The sequence below is a fragment of the Panulirus ornatus genome, chromosome 14 (assembly GCF_036320965.1).
Source record: "Panulirus ornatus isolate Po-2019 chromosome 14, ASM3632096v1, whole genome shotgun sequence".
NCBI classification, from domain to species: Eukaryota; Metazoa; Arthropoda; class Malacostraca; order Decapoda; family Palinuridae; genus Panulirus; species Panulirus ornatus.
The window spans coordinates 3,262,322-3,282,415 of record NC_092237.1 but is presented as its reverse complement, the minus strand read 5'-3'; the positions used below and the strand labels follow the sequence as shown (position 1 = coordinate 3,282,415).

Here is a 20,094-nt window from a genome sequence, read left to right as displayed (position 1 = left end):
TAATATGAATAATTAATGTTTTTATTTTAGTAAAACCTCAGTCAAAAGTTGCAACTCCTGTAGAGTCCATAAAAGAAGAATCTTCAGTTGTTGATGAAAATGCTGCACCATTACCAAAAGTGGATGTCTCACTGGCTCCAGAGACACCTTCACCAACCACTGAACCTGAAGGTGCTGAGGTAAGGAGTGTGATACCCCAAATCCTCCATCCTGAGACGTCCCCTGCCCCTATTGACTCTCTAGCACAGCAAGCAAGAGATGTAACACAATGGGGCTTTAGACTAACTGACACAGCCAGTACAACTTCCAGTTCCCCTGCTGATATAGTCGCACCTGCTGACCCAGTAATTCCAGAAGGATTTGGAAGTGTTGGTGAAATTAGCAAAGATTCTGCTGGAGCTGCAGCAGAGCAGAAAGTTTTTAAGGCTGATGCTGAAGGTGTGAACTTAATAAAAGAAGTGTCTCTTCCAGAGGTAGCAGAGCCAGCTCGAATTGAAGGAATTCCAGAAATTACAGTTGAAGTTGTGCAGGATTCAGCAGAGAAGGTTGTAGATGTTACAGATGTTGTGGAAGAGAAGGTTGAAGTTTCTGCGAAGACTGGAGATGTAGAGGAGGTCTCACACATTGCAGAGGTAAAGGTTGCAGGTATTGTTGAAGAAAAGGTTGCAGGTATTGTTGAAGAAAAGGTTGCAGAAGTTGTAATAACAGTAGCAAAGGAGGTTGAAAAAGATGCTATGAAAGTGGCAGAGGCAGCAGAAGTGGTAGAAGAGCTTGGTAGCAAGGGTGAGTCTGCACTTGGCATTGCTGAGAATATAGCTGAGGCTGCTACTGAAGCTGTTCATAGTACTCCAGATGTGCCTGAGTCAGTTGTGGAAAAAGCAGAGCTGGTAAAGCAGGTAACTGAAGAAGCAGAAAATGTGGTTGAAACTGTCACTGTTGTAGCTGAAAAAGTTGAGAAAGTTGCTGAAGAAGTAAGAAAAGAAGCAGAAGGAATTGAAGCCCAGGCTACTGAAGTATTACAGACTAAGGAAGAGAAGAAAGAACATGATGAAGCTGCTGAGGTCATTACAGGCAGTAAGTCACCCTCATCTGATGAAATGAAGGACTTTGCTGTAGTTGAATTAGGGGAGCCAGGTGTTGAGAGTACCTTGGATGAATCAAAAGTACAATTAAAACCTTCAGATACTGAAGATGCTGAAGAAGTAAGAAAAGAAGCAGAAGGAATTGAAGCCCAGGCTACTGAAGTATTACAGACTAAGGAAGAGAAGAAAGAAGAACATGATGAAGCTACTGAGGTCATTACAGGCAGTAAGTCATCCTCATCTGATGAAATGAAGGACTTTGCTGTAGTTGAATTAGGGGAGCCAGGTTTTGAGAGTACCTTGGATGAATCAAAAGTACAATTAAAACCTTCAGATACTAATGAAAAAATGGTCATGAAGCCAGAAACTGACACAGAGACTTCTCAACAGTCTGAAGAGGAATCCATTCCAGAAGTAGCTTCAAAGCTAGATTTTGTGGAGAATGAAGCAAAAGACACGTCCTCTGAGGACTCTCTTGTAGAACAGAGAGATTCATCTGTCAAAGCATCATTTCCAGTTGAGAAACAAGGTCTTTTTGATAAACTTAGGAACTTTTTCTCCAAAGAAAAGAGTACTGTTAAAGTTGTTGAACTGGTGGAAGAATCCGTTGAAGAAAAGACAAAGGAATCATCTACTACAAGTGATGTGACTCCTGAAGCTGTGTCAGCAGAAAAAATTGTAGAGAAGGTTGTAGACTCTTCTGAACTTAAGATCCAAGATGCTGAAACACAAGAAATTCCTCTGACAGATTTAGCTAAAGTAGGTAAGGATGAAGAAATAACAGATACAGTTAGTAAAGCAACTGATCCTGTTCTTGAGGAAGTTGTAAAGGATGCCGTAGAGGATTTAGCAGAGAGTGCAGTTAAGATAGCTGCTGAAGTTGTTCAGGAAGCAATAGGAGATATAGTAGAAGGTGTAAATGATGTTATCAAAATAACAGATGTGGTTGAGGAAGTAGGTGATAAGGTTGTAACAGTCCTAGATGCCATTCAGGAAGTAAAGGAAGAAACTCATAAAACTCCAGGAGTGTCTGAAGCTGTATCATCTGAGGTGTCTGAGGGAGTTAAGACTGTGGTTGAGGCCGTTACTTTTGTTGCTGAAACAGTAGAGGATGTTGCAGATGCAATTAAAACAGAGGCCATAGCCCTTGAAACCCAAGCTGCTGAACTTGTACATAGTGAGGAAAAGAGGAAAGAGATAGTTGATGGTGTTGTTGAATTAATTGGAGGAAGTGAGTCATCATCAGATGCAGAGAAAGATACACCCTCAGAATTGTCTGCTGCACAGTTGCAGGAATCAGGCATTGAGACAACTCCTAAAGTGTTAACAGAGCCAGTTTCAGATGTAAGCATGCAAGAAGAGAAACCAGAAGAAAAATTAGTGGAGGTTCCTGTTTTAGAACCAGCTGAAGACAGTGTGCCAGTCCCAGTTGTAAAGGAAGGTGTAATTGATAGACTTGCACGTCTGCTCTCTAAAAGTCAAGAAAAGGATGAACCAGCTGTTGGTATAGATTCAGTGGTTGAAAAAGTTTCAAAACCTACTCATGAGGAACGGAAGGTACCATCAGAAGAGCCTCTTACTGATAAAACAGAGGAGGTAGTTACAATCACTTCTGAAGATGCTAAAGAGAAGGAAGATCTTACTGATAAGATAAAGGATATTCCAGATGAAATAGCAGTACCTATTGTAGAGCAATTGAAGGAACCACCTGTAGAGCCCACCACTCAAGAAACAAAGGAACCTGTCTTTGATAGAGTAGAAGAAGAAATATTACCTACAAAAGAGATCAAAGAGCCAAGAGTTGAGACTGCTGTTGAAGTATTATCAGAACTGGCATCAGAATCAAGCACACAGGAAAAAGATTTGCCAAAACCAGATGTGAAAGAAGGTCTGTTTGATAAACTTTCTCATCTTTTCTCTAAAAGTGAAGAAAAGAAGTCTGAGCTAGCTTCCAAACCTATTCCTGAGGAATTTGTGGAACCATCAGTAGAGCCCACTGCCCAAGAAACGAAAGAATCTGAATTTGTTAAAACGGATGATGTACTTAAAACCACTTACACAGATATGAAAGAGAATGAGGGTCTTGGTGGTAAAAGAGAGGAGGCTCCAGCTGAAGGAGCTGTGCTCACTGCAGAGGAACTGAAGGAACCATCAGTAGAGCCCACAACACAGGAAACAAAGGAATCTGATGTTGATGGATCAAAAGAGTTGGTGTCACTTGCAGAAGATTTCAAGGAACCAAGTGTTAAGATTGCTTCTGAAATATTGCAAGAAACAGAATTAGAATCAAACACACAGGAGAAAAAAACTGAAGTTGCACCAGTTATAAAAGAAGGTTTATTTGATAAACTCGCACAACTTTTCTCCAAAGATGAAGAAAGGAAGGATGCACAAGCTGCTGGCATAAATTCAGTCGCTGAACCAGTTTCTGAACCAACTTCTATGGAAGTGAAGGAACTATCAGTAGAGCCTGGAACAGAATTAGAATCAAATACACAGGAGAAAAAAACTGAAGTTGCACCAGTTGTAAAAGAAGGTTTATTTAATAAACTCACACAACTTTTCTCCAAAGATGAAGAAAAGAAGGATGCACAAGCTGTTGGCATAGATTCAATCGCTGAACCAGTTTCTGAACCAACTTCTATGGAAGTGAAGGAACTATCAGTAGAGCCTGCGACACAAGAAGCAAAGGAACTTGTTCCGAGTAAAATGGAGGACATAGTGACAAGCACTTCCACTGATACAGAAGAGAAGGAAGGTCTTATTGGTAAAAAAGAGGTTTCAGCTGAAGGAGCATTATCTCTTGAGGAAGTAAAGGAACCATCAGGAGAGCCCACCATACAAGAAGCAGAAACACCTCTTGTCGAAAGAATAAAAGAGCTAGTATTACCAAAAGATGAATTGAAAGAATTTAGTGTTGAGACTGCTTCTGTAGTATTGCCAGAGCCAGTACTAGAAGCAAGTGCACAGGAAAAGGAACCAGAAGAGAAGTCTGCAGATATACCTGCTTTAGAATCAGTAGCACCAGCAGGAGACAGTGCACCAAAATCAGTTGTAAAGGAAGGTTTATTTGACATACTTACAAGTCTTTTTTCTAAAGATGAAGAAAAGAAGGAAGTACCAGCTGCTAGTGTAGATTCAGTGCTTGAATTGGTTAAAACAGAAGAACCAGTGACAGGAACTTCTAAAGATGCTGAAGAGAAAGAAAGCATTATTACTAAGAAAGATGAGAACTTAGTTGAAGTAGAATTATCTGCTTCTAAGGACCCATTAAGAGAGCCCACTATACAAGAAGCAAAGGAACCTGTTCATGATAGAATAGAATTACCCACTGAAAAACTGAAAGAGCCAAGTGTTGAGACACCATCTGTAATATTACCAGAGCCAGTACCAGAAGGAAGTGTACAGGAAAAGGAACCAGAAGAGAGGTTTGCAGATGTATCTTCTATAAAAGCAGTAGCAGCAGCTGAAGACAGTGTACCAGAACCAGTTTTAAAGGAAGGTTTATTTGATAAACTTACAAGTCTCTTTTCTAAAGATGAAGAAAAGAAGGACATACCAACTGTTAATGTACATTCATTGGTTGAATCAGTTACTGAATCTACTGAGAATCTGAGAGAACCATTAACAGAGTCTTCTACAGAGGAAGAAAAGAAAACAGTTATTGTTAAAACAGAAGAGCTAATGACAGGAACTTCTGCAGATGCAGAGGAGAAGGAAAGCCTTATTGGTAAGAACAGGGCGGACATAATTGAAGTAGTAGAACCTACATCAAAGGATCTAACGGAGCCATCAGGAGAGCCCTCTGTACAAGTAGCAAAGGAACCCGTTCTTATAGAAGAGTTAATATTACCCATTGATGATTTGAAAGATCCAAATGTTAAGACTGCTTCTATATTATTGCCAGAGCCAGTGCCAGATGGAATTGTGCAGGATAAGGAACCAGAAGAAAAGCCTGTCGATATAGCTGCTGTAGAAACAGTAACACCAACTGAAAACATTGTTCCTAAACCTCTTGTGAAGGAAAGTTTATTTGATAAACTTGCTAATCTTTTCTCAAAAGATGAAGATAAGAAGGACTTACCAACTGTTGGTGAAGATTCAGTGATTTTTCCTGTCCCTGAACCTGTTGAAAAACTGAAGGAACAAGTAGCAGAATCTGCCACACAAGAAGCAAAGGAAACAACCTCAGTTGAAACAGAAGAAATTGTGGTAGGCACCTCTGCAGTTGCAGAAGATAAGGAAGGTCTTGCAGATAAAAAAGAAGAGGACCCAGTTGAAGAAGTAGCTGATGAGGAACTAAAGGAACCATCAAGAGAGCCCACCTTACAGGAAGTAAATGAACTTGTTCTTGATAGAAAAGAAGATCTCTCATTACCTGCAGAAGAGTTGAAAGAACCAAGTGTTGAGGTTGCTTCTGTAGTATTGCCTGAGTCATCACCAGAAGCAAGTGTGCAAGGAAAAGAACCAGAAGAAAAGCCAGCCACTGTATCTGCTGTAGCATCAGCAGCAACAACAGAAGACATTGTGACAGAGCCAGTTGTGAAGGAAGGTTTATTTGATAAACTAGCAAGCTTTTTCTCTAAAGATGAAGATAAGAAGGACTTACCAGCTGTGGAGCCCACTGTACAAGAAGCAAAGGAGTCTGTTTTTGATGAAACAGGCTCTTCCATGGCTACAGAGGAGGGTCATATTGATACAGAAGTAAAGGAACAAATCACAAGAGAAGTGAAATCATTAGATATTCAGCTACCAGCTACAGAAGAGTTGGAAGAATCAGAAGAATCGTCAGATGAGGTTCCTCCTGCGTTGAATAAGCCAAGTGTGGATGCCACCTTAACTCCTGTTAAGACTGAGGGTATCTTTAGAAAACTTAGTGGATTCTTTAAAGAAGAAGATAGGAAGGATGCTGTAGGTATTGGAGAATCAGTAGTTGAATCTACTGCTGAAAAGCTGAAAGAACCACATGCACAAGAAGCAACGGGGCTTGTTCCAGAGAAACCAGAAGAGACAGTTATAGGTACTAACATTGTTACTGAAGAGAAAGAAAGTGAAATTGATAAGTTAGCAATTGTGCTTTCTAAAGATGAAGAAAATAAGGTCCCAGTTGAAGAGGCAGTGCCTCTAGCTGATTCTGTTATTGAGTCGAAAGAACCTACTTCAGATTTGCCAAATGAAGTAACTGAACTGCCTATTAAAGAAGCAAAGCCATCAGATATTGAGACATCTGTATCCCCAGCAGAAAAGGAAGGTCTGCTTGATAAGCTGACTGACCTATTCTCAAAAGAAAAGGATGTTTCTCTTAATGAATCTGTGAAACTTCCTGTGGAAGAAAGTGAAGGGATTGAGGAGCTATCAACTACTGCAGGAGAGGGGAGTGAATCTGTCATTACCACACCTGATGAAACTGTAAAAGATGAAATAATTGTATCAGATCAGGCTGTGCAATCAGAAATTCCTTCTGATCAACAAGAAGTTGCTCTTATGGCTGAAGAGAAGTCCCTTTTTGGAAAAATTGCTGGAGTCTTTAGTGGAAGTCAGAGTAAACATGTATCTGATGGTACAGTTGTGCCTGATTCTTCAGCAGTGATTGACAGAAAACTAGCTGAAAGTACCAGTGTGTTACCAGATGCAGCATTATCAGTGGAGGAACCTCCAAAGTTGGATACAAAGGCAGAGGAACTAGTTCCAGAGACAGATGTTCAGGAGGTGAAACCTAAGGAAAAGTCAATAGAATCATCTGTTGAAGGAACAGAACCAGTTGTGGCTGCTTTGCCACCATCAGAAGAGAAAGAAGGCTTGTTTGACAAACTTGCAAATTTCTTATCTAAAGATGAAGGTAATAAGGATATTAAAGCAGCAGAAGTTGTACCATCTGATGAACCGAAGGAAACTGATGGAAAGGAAGCTGATAAATCTCTAGTTGAATTAGGAGACCCAGCTGCTGATGCCACTTCAAAACCTGGTGATAATGAAGGTTTGTTCGGTAAACTTAGTGTTTTATTCTCCAAGGATGAAGAAAAGAAGGAAATTCCAGTAGCCATTGATGTACCTGCCTTTGAAAAGAGTGAAGTAGAAGGGAAGTCAACAAATTTAGGCACAGCAGAATTAGAACCAGCCACTGATACTGCATCACCCTCAACAGAAAAGGAAGGTTTGTTTGATTTAGTTGCAAACCTCTTTTCCAAACAAGAAGAAAAGATTGAAGATGAAGATGAAAAAAGAGTGTCAGGAGCTGATTCTGGTATTCAGGATTTGACAGGTACATCTTCAGATTTAAGTAAGCATGAATTAGTGGAACAAACTGTAGATTTAAAACTCACAGAGGTTGATACACCAACAGCCACAAAGGAAAATGAAGGTCTGTTTGGTAAGTTGGTTGGCTTCTTTTCCAAAGAAGATACAGACATGCCTGTAACTAAAGAAGTAGGAGAAACACTTTTGGTGACAAAAGAGTCACCCACTGACCCAGGAGAAACAAGTGAACAGCTAAGTAGTAACCCGGAAGTTTCCAATGTGGCTAGTGGAGATTTGAGTTCAGTTGAAGTTGATCATGAAATTAGTGTTACTCAGGATAAAAAATCATTGTTTGATAAAATATCAGCAATTTTTAGTGACAAGGAGGGACCATTAGCTGCTCCAGCTGGAGATGCACCTACGAACAGTGATGTAATTAAATCTACAGCAGAGATAGTTTCAGGTGTGTCATCCGAAGCTGGTTTGAGTGAAACACCAGCTTTAGGTTCTTCACCCGTTAACTTGTCAGGTGAGACTGCAGATGTGTCTTCTGAGAATGCCTCTGCTAAAATTGATGCAGAGGAACCTTTACTACAAGTAAAAGACAAGGGTCTCTTTGATAGACTAGCTGAACTTGTGTCTAGAGATGAGAGAAAGGAAGTTGCTGTGACTGATGAAGTCTCAATTCAGTCAAAACCAGAAACAGTGACTGATACATTGGAAACAGTAAATCAAGAATTCCCTGAAAAATCAAAAGCAGACTCACCTGAGATAGTGAATGAACCAAAATCTTCAATTTTTGACAGGGTTACAAATTTTTTTTCAAATAAAGAAAACTCTAAAGAAGTGGAAAAGGATATGGTTTCAAATCAGTTGGTGGAAGAAGTGCCAGTTGAAGTCACTAAACAGTCGGAAAACAGCTCAGTCACGGAAGACAGTGATGATACCTTTGTTGTAAATGCAAATCCAAGCAGCCCAGCTGACGTGAGAGCACAAGAGGAAAGTGGCGAGCAGAGCGGTGATGCAGCTGCCTCAGCGTGGCGAGGCTGGTTCAGGGTAAAGTCTGAGCTATTTGTCCCAGTGCCTGTTTACAATGAGCGCAGCAGTAGCTTGATTATACTTGGCTTCAGGTCGCTCTCTTGTGTTTTCCACTGTGATCAGTGAATTGTTCCTTTGTCCAACTTAACTCTTGAGTGTAGTTGACCTTTCTGTTAGTCTTTCAACTCAGTATTTTGTTGTGAGACTGAAATAATGTTACATTGATGTTGAAGCACATAGAAAATTATTGTACATACAGGGAATAAAAAGTTAAGGTATTTCATTTTAAGGTTGATAGAGGGAGAAAGAATACTTTCCACATATTCCCCATGTGTTGTAGAAGGCAACTAAAGGGAATGGGAACAGGGGCCATTATTGTGAAAAGGAGAGACTTTTGGATTTATATGTGCTGATGGTGCAGGGGAGGGTTAAGGTTTGTAGTGGCTTTCGGAAAAGTGGAAATGATATGGGTGGGAAGAGGGGTGTGAAAATGAGATAACTTAAAAAAGAAGGATGGGAGAAGAGTTACCAGGAGAATTTGAGTGTAATATAGCAAAAATGAGGGATGAAGCTAGAGGAATGAGAGGTATTTAGGAAAGCACAGTTTACTTGTGTGGGAGTAGCGTTTGGCATGCGGATGGTCAAAGGTGTACCAGTGAACGAAGGTAGTGAGTGAGTGGTGGAAAGAGGACATTAAGTTGATCATGAAGCAGAAAAGAGAGGTGTATGGGGCTTATTTGTAGGGAAGGAGTGCAAGTGATTGAGAGATGTACAAGAGACTGTAGCATGAGGGCAAAAGGAAGGTACAGGGGCTGAAAAAGAAAGGTAATGAGAGTTGGGTGAGTGAATATCAACAAACTTCAGGGAGAATAAGAAAATGTTTTGGAAGGAGGTTAGTAGTGTTATGAAAACAAGAGAACAGATGGGATCATGTTCGAAGGGGGCAAATGGGGAAGTGTTAACAAGCAGAAATGAGATGAAGAAATGTAGTGAGTATTTTGAAGGGTTGTTAGATGTGTTTGGTGATATGATGGCAGATGTAGAATGTTTTGGACATGGAGATATGTGAAGAAAGAGATTCACGGAAAGTGATTTGGTGAAGAGATTAGATGATGTAACCCTTGTGTAAGATGAAGTGCAGCAAAGTGTAATCAGAGGTATAAGTCTGTTGAGGAGTGGATCTGTGAAACTGTCTGGCGAGAGTTGTGATTGAGTTGAGTGTTGGCATGCACAGAGTTTTAGATTGGGAAGGAATAATGTGGCTTCAGGGGTGGTAGACGATGTGTGTATCAAGAGTTTGCTTTAAAGAATGTATGTAAGAAATACTTAGAGAAACATAAGGACATCTAGATTGCATATATGGATCTGGTGAAAGTGTATAATAGGGTAGATAGAGATGCTTTGCTGAAGGTGTATTGAATATATGTTGTGGGAGGAAAGCGGCTTGAACGATTGAAGTTTTTTATCAAGTAAGTTATGTGTGAGAGGAGGGTGAGTGGTTTCAGGTTAAGATGGGTCTTCATTAGGGGTATGTGATATCACCATGGTTGTTTAATCTGTTTATGGTTGGGGTGGTAGGGGGGGTGAATGCAAGTGTCTTAAGAGAGAGGAGCAGTCTGGTTGGCATAGGGGGCATGGGTTTGAGCCAGTTGTTTGCTAATGATGTACTGCTGGTGGCAGATTTGAGAAAGAGATTGCAGATGTTAGTGTGAGTTTTGGAGAGTGTCTGAAAGGAGAAAGTTGAAAGTAAGTGTAAATAGAAGCAAGGTTATTAGGTTTAGCAGTAGAGAGAGACATGTTATTTGAAGTTGGTTTGAATGGAGAAGTTTTAGAGGAAGTGAAGCATTTTAGATACCTGGGATTGGATAGTGAGTGTATACATGAAAGCTGAAGTAAATCATAGGGTAGGTTGGGGGTAAAGGTCCTTGGTACAGTGAAGAATGTGTAGAAAGATACATCTCCGTCTTTAAGGGCAAAGATGGGTATGTTTGATGGTACAATAGTTTTGTCAATGCCATATGGATGCTAGATGTGGGCCTAAAACGAAAATATGAAATAGAGCCTGGATATGCTGGAAATGATATTCTTGAAGACATTATGTATTTGGTCACTTTGCCTGAAAATGCACAAAGAGCTAAGCACAAAGTGGAGGGCAATGGAGATGGTACCAGAATTATGAAAACTGAGTTACAGAGAAACGCTAGAAGCCTTAAACTTTGCCCACAATGAAAAAAATGGATATTGAGGGGTAACCTGACCCAAACCAGGTAGATGATGTAGGCAGTGAACAGGTCTTCAAAAGATGTAGGGATAGGACAACCAGAGAACATAACATGAAATTAAGCTAGAAACTTGCTAGAAAAAGATTTGAGGGAGTACTTTTATGGTGGTAGCTGTATGGAAAAAAATGACTGTGAAGGTATTGTTACTGCAGACAACATACAGAAATGTAAAAGGTTGTCTAAGAGAGACAGTTCAAAAGATGGATCCCCATGAGTATAAAATTTCCTCCTCATATTACAAACAGTTTATTACATGCAGGTATGTATGATGCTCTGTTGTGCCAAGAGAAGGAACAGAGAAGGGGGTCAAGTGAGGATATTCCCTCCAAGGCTCAGATCTCTGTTCTTGACACTACCTCGCTAACACAGGAAATGGCGAATGTATATGAAAAAAATATATAGATATGTGTGTGTGTGTGTGTGTCTACTTAAAGTTAAGACATGGTTTATGTACAAGGTTAAGAGATGCGGCAACACAAGCTCAAAATTCGTTTCCAGTAACACACAATTAGTAATTGCACACAAACCTCTGTGTACTTAGTTTAAGATAAGTCAAGAAAGCATCCATATTTTTATATATATTAGAGAAACTGCAGTAAATAGGAGGGCATTGGTTATAGAAACAAAAGCGTATAGGTCTATATGAAAATGAAAGCCTCTCATTATTGAAATAATCATTGGTTAACATTTAGATCATTCCTGTTTCATTTTTTTATTCATCCTTTATAGTTTTTTTTTTTTTTTCTTTTTTAGAAAAGTGAAATTTTGAAACAGGATTCAGTCCAATGTCACCACTGCAAGTTTTTATTTCCATCTTTTTCCCATTTTTACTTAACGTCAGGAAGTGTTACTGTTGCTAATGGCTACTTAGTATGTGGCCATAAGAAAAAAGTTTTTGGGTTATTCGTTTTATTGGCATTTCTCATTCAAAAAGTCTCCATGATACAGTGATTACATTTTGTGCATGAAAACTTCATTTATGAATTATATGAACAGTTTATTTATATATACCAAGTTTTTTTATTTTGTTGTGTGGCTTGTTTTTTGGATTTTTTCAAAATGACTTTTTATTAGTAGAACATGATAGCTATTTATCACCAGATGTGCTTGTTGCATGGTTTGATACCCTTGAATTCGTTTTACATTGTGCTACAACTTTAATTTTGGGTCAGGAAGTATACTATGAGCAAAACAGATATTCTTCGTTTTGTTGTAAGCTGTATCAGATGCCATTGAATATTAAAGAATATATTCTTTAGATTGATTTGATTTTGCAGTTGTGTTAGATCGGAGGTTAGAATTTATATATACCAAACAAATTGATATGATGAAATAGTAGGTCTGTGGACTTGTCTCTCCATTATCTTTGACTCTATTTCCATTTGTGTGGAATAGTTTTAGCACATGCAGGTCCTTCACTTATAGTTGTACCCTTATGTGTCTTGTTCCTTGTTCCACCTGGGACCTTTTCCCCTAAGGGGATGGCCATGTCAGTGAAGTTTCCAGGCTTCCCTGTCCAAGCACTTAACATTCTTCAACTCTTACACATCTTCCTGGGTAATCCTCCCAATATAACTCCTTTTTTTCCCTTTTTCAATATGCTATCTTTCTCACATTTAATGTCCTCCAATTTCAAACTTGTATAACTTATCAATGTCATATAGTCTTTACAAAAAAAAGAAATCACTTGTGCTATTATATTGTAGACCCACCCTGGCTCTGTGACCATTATGTTTACTTGCCTCATTACCTTGACATAGTTGGTAAGCTGTCTGTTTGGAGAGGATTTAGGGTCAGTAGGTGTAAGGGTTAAGGTCAGTGTTACTGTAAGAAGCTTTTCACTTTATGGCACAAATATAGTTCTTAAATGGAAGATCATTCTGAACGTGGATTATAATTCTATTATTGAGACAGTGCCATCTGACTTTCCATTTGTCCATTCATCAGTGGGGCCTGTTTACACATAGTAACTAGTGTTTCAACCACTGAACACAATAGAAAATTTGTGTTGAGATCTTTGCATAGCAAAGATGAATGCATTGAGTGCAAAGTTAGTAGCTCATAGGTTAAGATTTTCTGGATTTTTTTTTTTTTCTTTTTGATACAGGAAATCTTTCTTGAATAGTAGATCCAATTATATTTTTCTGAAGGCATGGCTTCACTTAAAAGTACCGTATGCAGATAACAAATTCATTAGTTTTATATCCTGGAAATTTTCATGTACTCTCTCTATCCTGTCCTGTTTCTCTAAATATATTGTTGCCATTTGTATAGAGACAAACCATTTTCAAGCCAACCTTCACTCTTTTACAGTTTTCTGAATCTATATTGTTTGAGTATATTTGCTTCACATTTCTTCTTAGATACCCTGTAGATTCCTTGATGTGTGTTCTTCTTGGTGGTATTGCATTTTTTCTTTTGAATTTTGTAAGTTGAATGATGCTAGGGGATGTACAGAATGTTCCAGCCACTTTTAGATATGAAGACAGTAGATAGACATAGTAATATGTGTGTGTGTGTGTGTATGTGTATTCAGTTACTCTTCTTTTGTGTAATACTTTTATGTATTTTCATGGTTATTCTTTTCAAATCCTGTCTCAGGAGATCAATACTTTCACAGTCTTACCTCTTCTTTCTTGTGAATTTTTTGGTCTCCACAAATTCTACTAATTTCTGGAACATAATCCAGCCTTGCACTAATACTTTCCATGAATTACTGCTGCTCAGTTAAAATGAATGATGAATTACAATTTTAACTTAGAACCAGTTAGTCACTTCATCCATAGTCATCTCCAGCTTTGTCTTTATTCATCCTAAGATTCTTTCATTACCAATTATACTTTTCCTTAAACCCATCATTCCATATTCTTAACCCCTCCTCTTGCCTTACACTGCAATGTTGGTTGACTTGTGTACCCATGCCACTTGCTAGACCATGCAATACTCAGCAAGCTGCTGCATTACATGATTATTGTGTGGCCATCAGCAACTCAAGGATGGTCCATTTTGATACCTGATTCTTTCCCTGCACATCAAAGCTCTGGAACTCTCTACCCTCTCATGTCTTTCTCAATAGCTATGACCAAGCACATTTGAAAAGAAAGGTTTTTCTCTCAAAAATTCGCAAATAATTTCCCTTGTCTTTTCTTTTTCCATTTTGTAATTATCTCTGTATTGCAATTAGGGCCTGCCTTGATGTGAACTTTTGTCTGTGACTGGAGCCTTCAACATAAAAGAAATCACTGTCATATGCTTCTTTAACCTTGATAAAAGTGCTCACATAACTAATTTGATGGTTTTTCCATCTAACTTTCTCATAATATAATTTGATTCATACTGTCATAGCTTCAGTACATTATAATGTCTCATCGATTTTTGCGTCAGTGTCATGTTATCCGCCAGTGATTTGTAACTGATTTTGCTTACCACTAATGGTAGTTAGATCTCTCCAAGTGCTACATGGTGTTAGTCTTTATCACCTCAGTTGTAGAAACAAATGCAACTTCAATTGTATGTTAAACAGAGGTATAAAGTAATGAAGTAGCCATACTTAAGTAACTTTTTATGTTCAACTTTTAAGAATTATTTTTATTTTAGAATACTTTTATGTACTTTTTTTAAAGAAATTGTATGAGAAGATATTTCTATTTTACTTCACTACATTTTTCTTTTGTTACTTGAAGCAGTCATTTGAATTAGCTAGTCACTTGTCTGATTTTTTTATTGTTTGCCATAATGCCCACTGAAAATGCACCTCTCATTTTTTTTTTTTTTTTCCTTTCTTTGCTGCTTGAGAGTGACTCTTCAGTTGTAGTAGGCAAAGATTCTGTGCAAAACGAGCAAGGCTCAGTTATAAGCGTTGAAAAAGTTACTTCTTAAGCTAAGCAAGGACTTTTGTGCATAACCTAGGATAAGTTCATAGCTTATTATTGCTACAAAGTAATGTTCATCATTATTGAAATAATGCACACTGTTTGAATATCTTTACAGTGTCTGCTAAAAACCTTGTCCACCTCCTCAGACATACTCAAAGGCAGTGTTACACTAACATTTTAGTACTTTGTCATCTCTCCTTTGGCCTTGATTACTGTCTGCAGATGTTTGGTCATGGAATTGGCAAGGTTCCTAAAGTATTTTAGGTTCGTGATGTGGGTCCATTGGGTCTTCATCTCCTGAATAAGGCAAGACACTAATGAGTTGTTGCAGGAAGCAGCCTCCTGAACATGCATTCTGAGCATGTAGCATACCTAGAAATCTCATTTGTATCTGCATTTTCTTGCTTCTGGTGAGAATTTGGTCTTTCTCCTCCTTAGAAAGGTAATAACCAGTCATCTTGAAGTATTGGTTGAAGAAATACAGTGCCTAGTAGCAAAATTCCCAAATGAAGTGGCAGCCAGAAAAGGAAAGAAAGAACATCCTTCCCTTAAGCTTAAGGCACACTGAAGCAGGTTGCTGTTGCTCTCACCATTAGAAACACTAGTCACAGCAACCAGATGTGCAATGATGAGAGCATCATATGCTTGTACCATCAATCAGCTTTAGCTGTGTATCGCCTTTAGAAATATATCGGGGGATGGAGTGTTTTTTGCGGACATTCTAGATAGATACTCTTTTACTTTAATCGAAATGCATTTAAACAGTGGTATTTGTCCTTGAACATAAGTATGTTTTTGTCTTAGGAACATTATTTTTTTTAAGAACATTCTCTTAACTTATGTAGCAGATTTTAGTACTTCTTACACCTCTGATGCTGAGGAATATTGAAAAAAAAATATTCAACAAGTCAAGATTTTAGATGTAGGATGATATACAAACTGGGGAAGAGACTGGAATGTGTATGAATGAATATTCGGTGCCACTTACAAGGAACACCATTGGGTTTCTAGAACATTTGATTGATGATTGAATTTATATGAGTTGTAATGAGATACAGAACTGCAAAGAAATGTGTGTTGCTTTTGTATTGAATTGAGTAAAATCATGCAGCTATTAGGCTTCTGGTGTACAGACTTTTGTAATATTATAGACTTATATATATTTGTTTACTAGAGAGTGACAGTTCTTTAGAATACAGCTGAAGCATCATGTTAAAATTGATTTGTCTTGTTGTTGTTGTTTTTTACCAGCCAGTGAAGTCCTTCGTAATATCATTCTGTTATAGCTGTTCTTGAAACATTTCAGAAATATATTGATGCACAGGATGGATAAGTTCAGGACCATTTATAAGATGGGTGTACTGGTTTTTAAGTAGAATTCTACATGGTCTTTCGTAACTCCTTGTGGAGAGGAATGGTCACGACACACAAATTAGAGGATTGTGAAAATCACCTTGAGAAATGGAAATTTTGTGGGTAATGGGCTTGTTCTGTCAGAGATAATAACAGATGTGAGGCAGGTGGCTTTACTGAGTGGCTCATGCAAATGTTTTCATTGATGGATTTAAGGAATATTGCCTTTGGTCATTTTGGTGTGGGCAAGGTTTTGGTGCAAGAAATGTGTACCTAAGGTCAGTTGGTGTTAAGTGATTGTATTTGAAAGCTCAACAAAAAAAAACTAGTAGAATTCCACAAAATATGGAATTGGCTAGGATTTGGTGCTTATTGATAACTTTTATTATTGTCAGACATACAAGTAAGCCTTTAGAATATTCCTATCATTGTTGTATGAGGCAGATGCAATCAGGATAACTTTCATTGTGCATTATTTGTCTCACATAATGAATGTATGATGAAATGAAATGAAATCACCTTTGTTACATAAACATGTCATTTTTCATTTTTGGAGATGAATGATTTTTTAAAAAATATCTTGAAATATATTATAAAATAAGTAGATTCCTTGGAAATTGTTTCACATATATTCTTTATGACTACTGAGTATGCTGACTAACTAGAAGAGCGTAGAATATCATTAACTGATAGGAAGAACAAGTAAACAAAAATGAATAGACACATCTCTTCAGTTAGAATGAATCTGATGTGGAAACCGGAAAGTCATTTATGTAAGAATTTTTTTTATTTTGATTTGTGCTCTGTAATGGAACCACTCCCAGTGTTACATAGGTGTAAAGTTCATTTTATGCATTATAGAAAATTTCTTTGTCCATACAGATCATACAACTGATTATAGCGTATAACTCAATTTTTGTTAGTAGAAAAGAATGATATTGGAAAATTTCATAAGTGTATGGAAGATAGTATCAGCCTGTTGTAGTACCTTGAAGAATCAGTGTCATTGGAGAAGTTTTGTTTAATGAACAGAGAATTTCCCCATATATACTTCTTTCACTGATGGTGTACTTTGGCCTATCAGTGCTGCAACCCCATTTTTTTTAATGCTACATATTTTCAAATTCGATGTAAGTTTTCCAAAATCTTTATATTGATTTATATATCCTTTAAGTGATTTCAAACCCCTTTTCTTTCTCTGCTGTTTTTGTTTGAATCATTTCCACAATTTCTTTTGTCATTGTTTCATTTCTTACAGTGCAAATAGAAGATCGCAGCTTTCATGTATCACAACTAAACTTCTTGCACAATCCTTTCGCTGACGCTTTGAATATTATGGTTAGATTACTGGACTGTATGTAAAGCTATAGACATTTGCTGTGTTCAGGCTTTCATGATAGGTAATTGACCCATAGTATTTGGAAATAAGAGTTTACAACAAAACAAGCTTGCACTTCAGCCAGTGAGAAACCAAACAGGGGAATTAAAGTGACTTGCACATAACTATAATCAAAGATAGCCAGTCAACTATGGTGCCAGCATTACATTTCTAGCATCACGCTTCCAGCTAGCGCTTGGTTCCCATTTTTCTCTCCATACACTTAACCTCCTGAACAGTTAACTTAATTTACAAAAGTTTGCACGTGGTTGAACTGCACCAGACTGATTTCTCATTAGCTATATTCAGGAACTAGTCACCTTTTGAAAGAATGACCATTTTGATTCACTGACTTAGTTTTCAAATAATATTAGTCTCCTCTTAGTAATGACTAGTAAGCTTTAGCAAAGGCATGCAGCTACATAGTATCTAAGTATAGCAGGCAAGTCTTTTGTATTCAAAATTCCTTTATCTAAGTATGGAAGCAAGTCTTCAGAATTCAAAATTCCTTTATCTAAGTATAGAAGCAAGTCCTTTGAGATGAAAATTTCTTTTGAGATTATGTCAAAAGATATAAAGTTACTGGAAATGTTTGGGGAAGAGGCTGTAGATTCTCTCTGCTTCAGATGTAACAGATATATTATTAGATACAGTATGAAGATAAAAAGTAATAGTAGGAATGACTTCATATAATGAAACCTCTTTATTTAGTTGAATGTGTGTGTATCTTTACGTTTCTGCCCCAGGATCTTCTCTGTTGGACTCCCACAACACTCAAGAAGCTTGCTTCATTCATTGGGCAGGACCCAGGTCAAGAAGTTTGGTGATGTGTATTTGTCTCTATAGGGTGAGCAAAGGATACCTGAGGGGTGTTTGTTGTGGAAGTTGAATCTTGAGCATGAGGGGTCTTGTGATATTTTAACTGTTTTGTAAGGCTGAAGGGGTGGATGTTATCCAGAATGCAGATGAAAAAGATAGGGAGTGTGGTTTCAGGTGGGTGTATGTCTGGTGGAATGGTGTTTAGACCAGGATTGGGAGGGCATTTGTTTGGTGTTAATTGAGGCACTAGAGTTCTTGTGATATTTTAAATTGGTGTTTGTAATACTGGCAAAATAGATGGTATCCAGAATGCAGATGAGAAAAGGTAATTCACATATCTGGGGAGTATAGCTTCAGAAGGGTTTATGACTATTAGAGTGATGTTTTAAGCCTGGGTTGGGAGGGCAGCATTTAATGATTGTCAGGTAACCTCAGTGTGTATATGTTTTGCAGCGTTGTGTTAGTTTGGGAGGGTGAATTCGTAATAATAGGTTCTTTTAGTGTGAAGCAAGGTAATTGTTTTTATCTTTATTTAGGTTTTGGTGGTTGCTTAATGAGTGGTTTGGATTGAAAAGGTCTAGTGTTATTGTAAGAACTGAGTGATAGGCATATTGAGGTGAGATTGCACGAGAATTATTTTTATTTTGTTGGACAGATGTTCAGTGCAGGTGGTTGATTGGTAGCTGGTGATCATTCTGAGGACTTTTTTATGTAGTTTGCAGCTCTGTTATGGTTACTTATGATATGGTACTTGGCCAGGCAGATGAGAAAGTAGAGTGGATGAATTATTTGTTGAGGATGCTAAGGAATTCTTTTTCATGTCCAAACCTGGTACTAGTTAGTTTTCTGAGGGCATAAAGGTTGTTTAAGGCCTTTGTGTTGATATTTATGGTGTGGGGAATGAATGTCATGTGGTTGTTGTGTGTGACATCCAGTATGGGTTTAGTTTTGTTGAGTCATGGTAGGTGACCATTCAGGATGATTGAAGTATGCAGGTTAGATATAATGCCAGAAACAAAGTATTGCCTCATTTGTACATATCCACTTGTACATATCTGTCTTGCTTAATGCACCAAAATGCCTCACTTACCTTGCTGTGGTTTCCGATGACCATTTCATATGCCTTGGTTCAGTCTAGTGCACCCTGTGTATACCACATGTATCACATTGAATCTAACCCAATCACACCTCACAACCTCCTGCACTCTAAACATCTTTCATTTCAGTCTTCCAACACCAGTTAAGTCTTCCTCTTCTCAGTGTCCTCAGTGCCCTTGACCTGTATACCCTTTTTGTCAGCCTCCTCACTCATTTTCTTTCTGTTTCAAAACTTTCAACACACCCTCTTTAGCCATCTTAGCCATACTGATTTTATTATCATTCCTTTTTCTTGCCCTATCATTTCTTTCTTGATCATCCCTCCTCACACATCTTCCCTTCTATTTACTTTTTATCTCTAACCCATGTCTCATTTTCATCAGCACTGTTGGGACTACTGAACCATCAGAAATACCCATCTTTGCCCTCACAGGCACCTCTTTCCCCACATTCTTCATTATACCTAGGAATGTCACCCCTTACCCACCCTCTTGCTTACTTTATCCTCAGCCTTGTTTGCTGCAGGTGTCTAAAACATTCTTCTTCAAGGTTCCCTCCACATATACTTACACTCCCATCAGTCTGTCTCTCTCCCCACTAAATTGTAGAGCCTTACTTCTGTTTACAGTTTAACTTTTTCCTTTCACACATTCCCAGCCTCAGACACCAGCTCTTGCAGTTTCTCACTTGAATCTGCCATCAGAGCCTTGTCATCAGCAAACAGCAGTTAACTTACCTCCCAGATCACCCCATCACCTTTAGACTGCAAACCTGCACCTTGTCCAGGACCCTCACATCTACCTCCCTCACATCCCCATCTATAAGTAGATTAAACAGCCATGGTGGCATCACACACCCTTGCCACAGACCCACCTTCACCTGGAACAACTCACCCTTCTTTCTTCCTACTTGCACACATGCTTGACCATCTT

General features: G+C 38.2%; 1 protein-coding gene across 1 annotated transcript in view; it reads left to right on the top strand.

Moving 5' to 3' along the window:
- LOC139753109 (uncharacterized) overlaps positions 1–20,094 on the top strand; it is a 42,766-nt gene that overhangs the window by 15,608 nt on the left and 7,064 nt on the right. Inside the window, exon 7 of the mRNA XM_071669197.1 lies at positions 31–8,375. Coding sequence (XP_071525298.1) covers positions 31–8,375 — 8,345 coding nt within the window. The remainder of the gene's footprint in view (positions 1–30; positions 8,376–20,094) is intronic.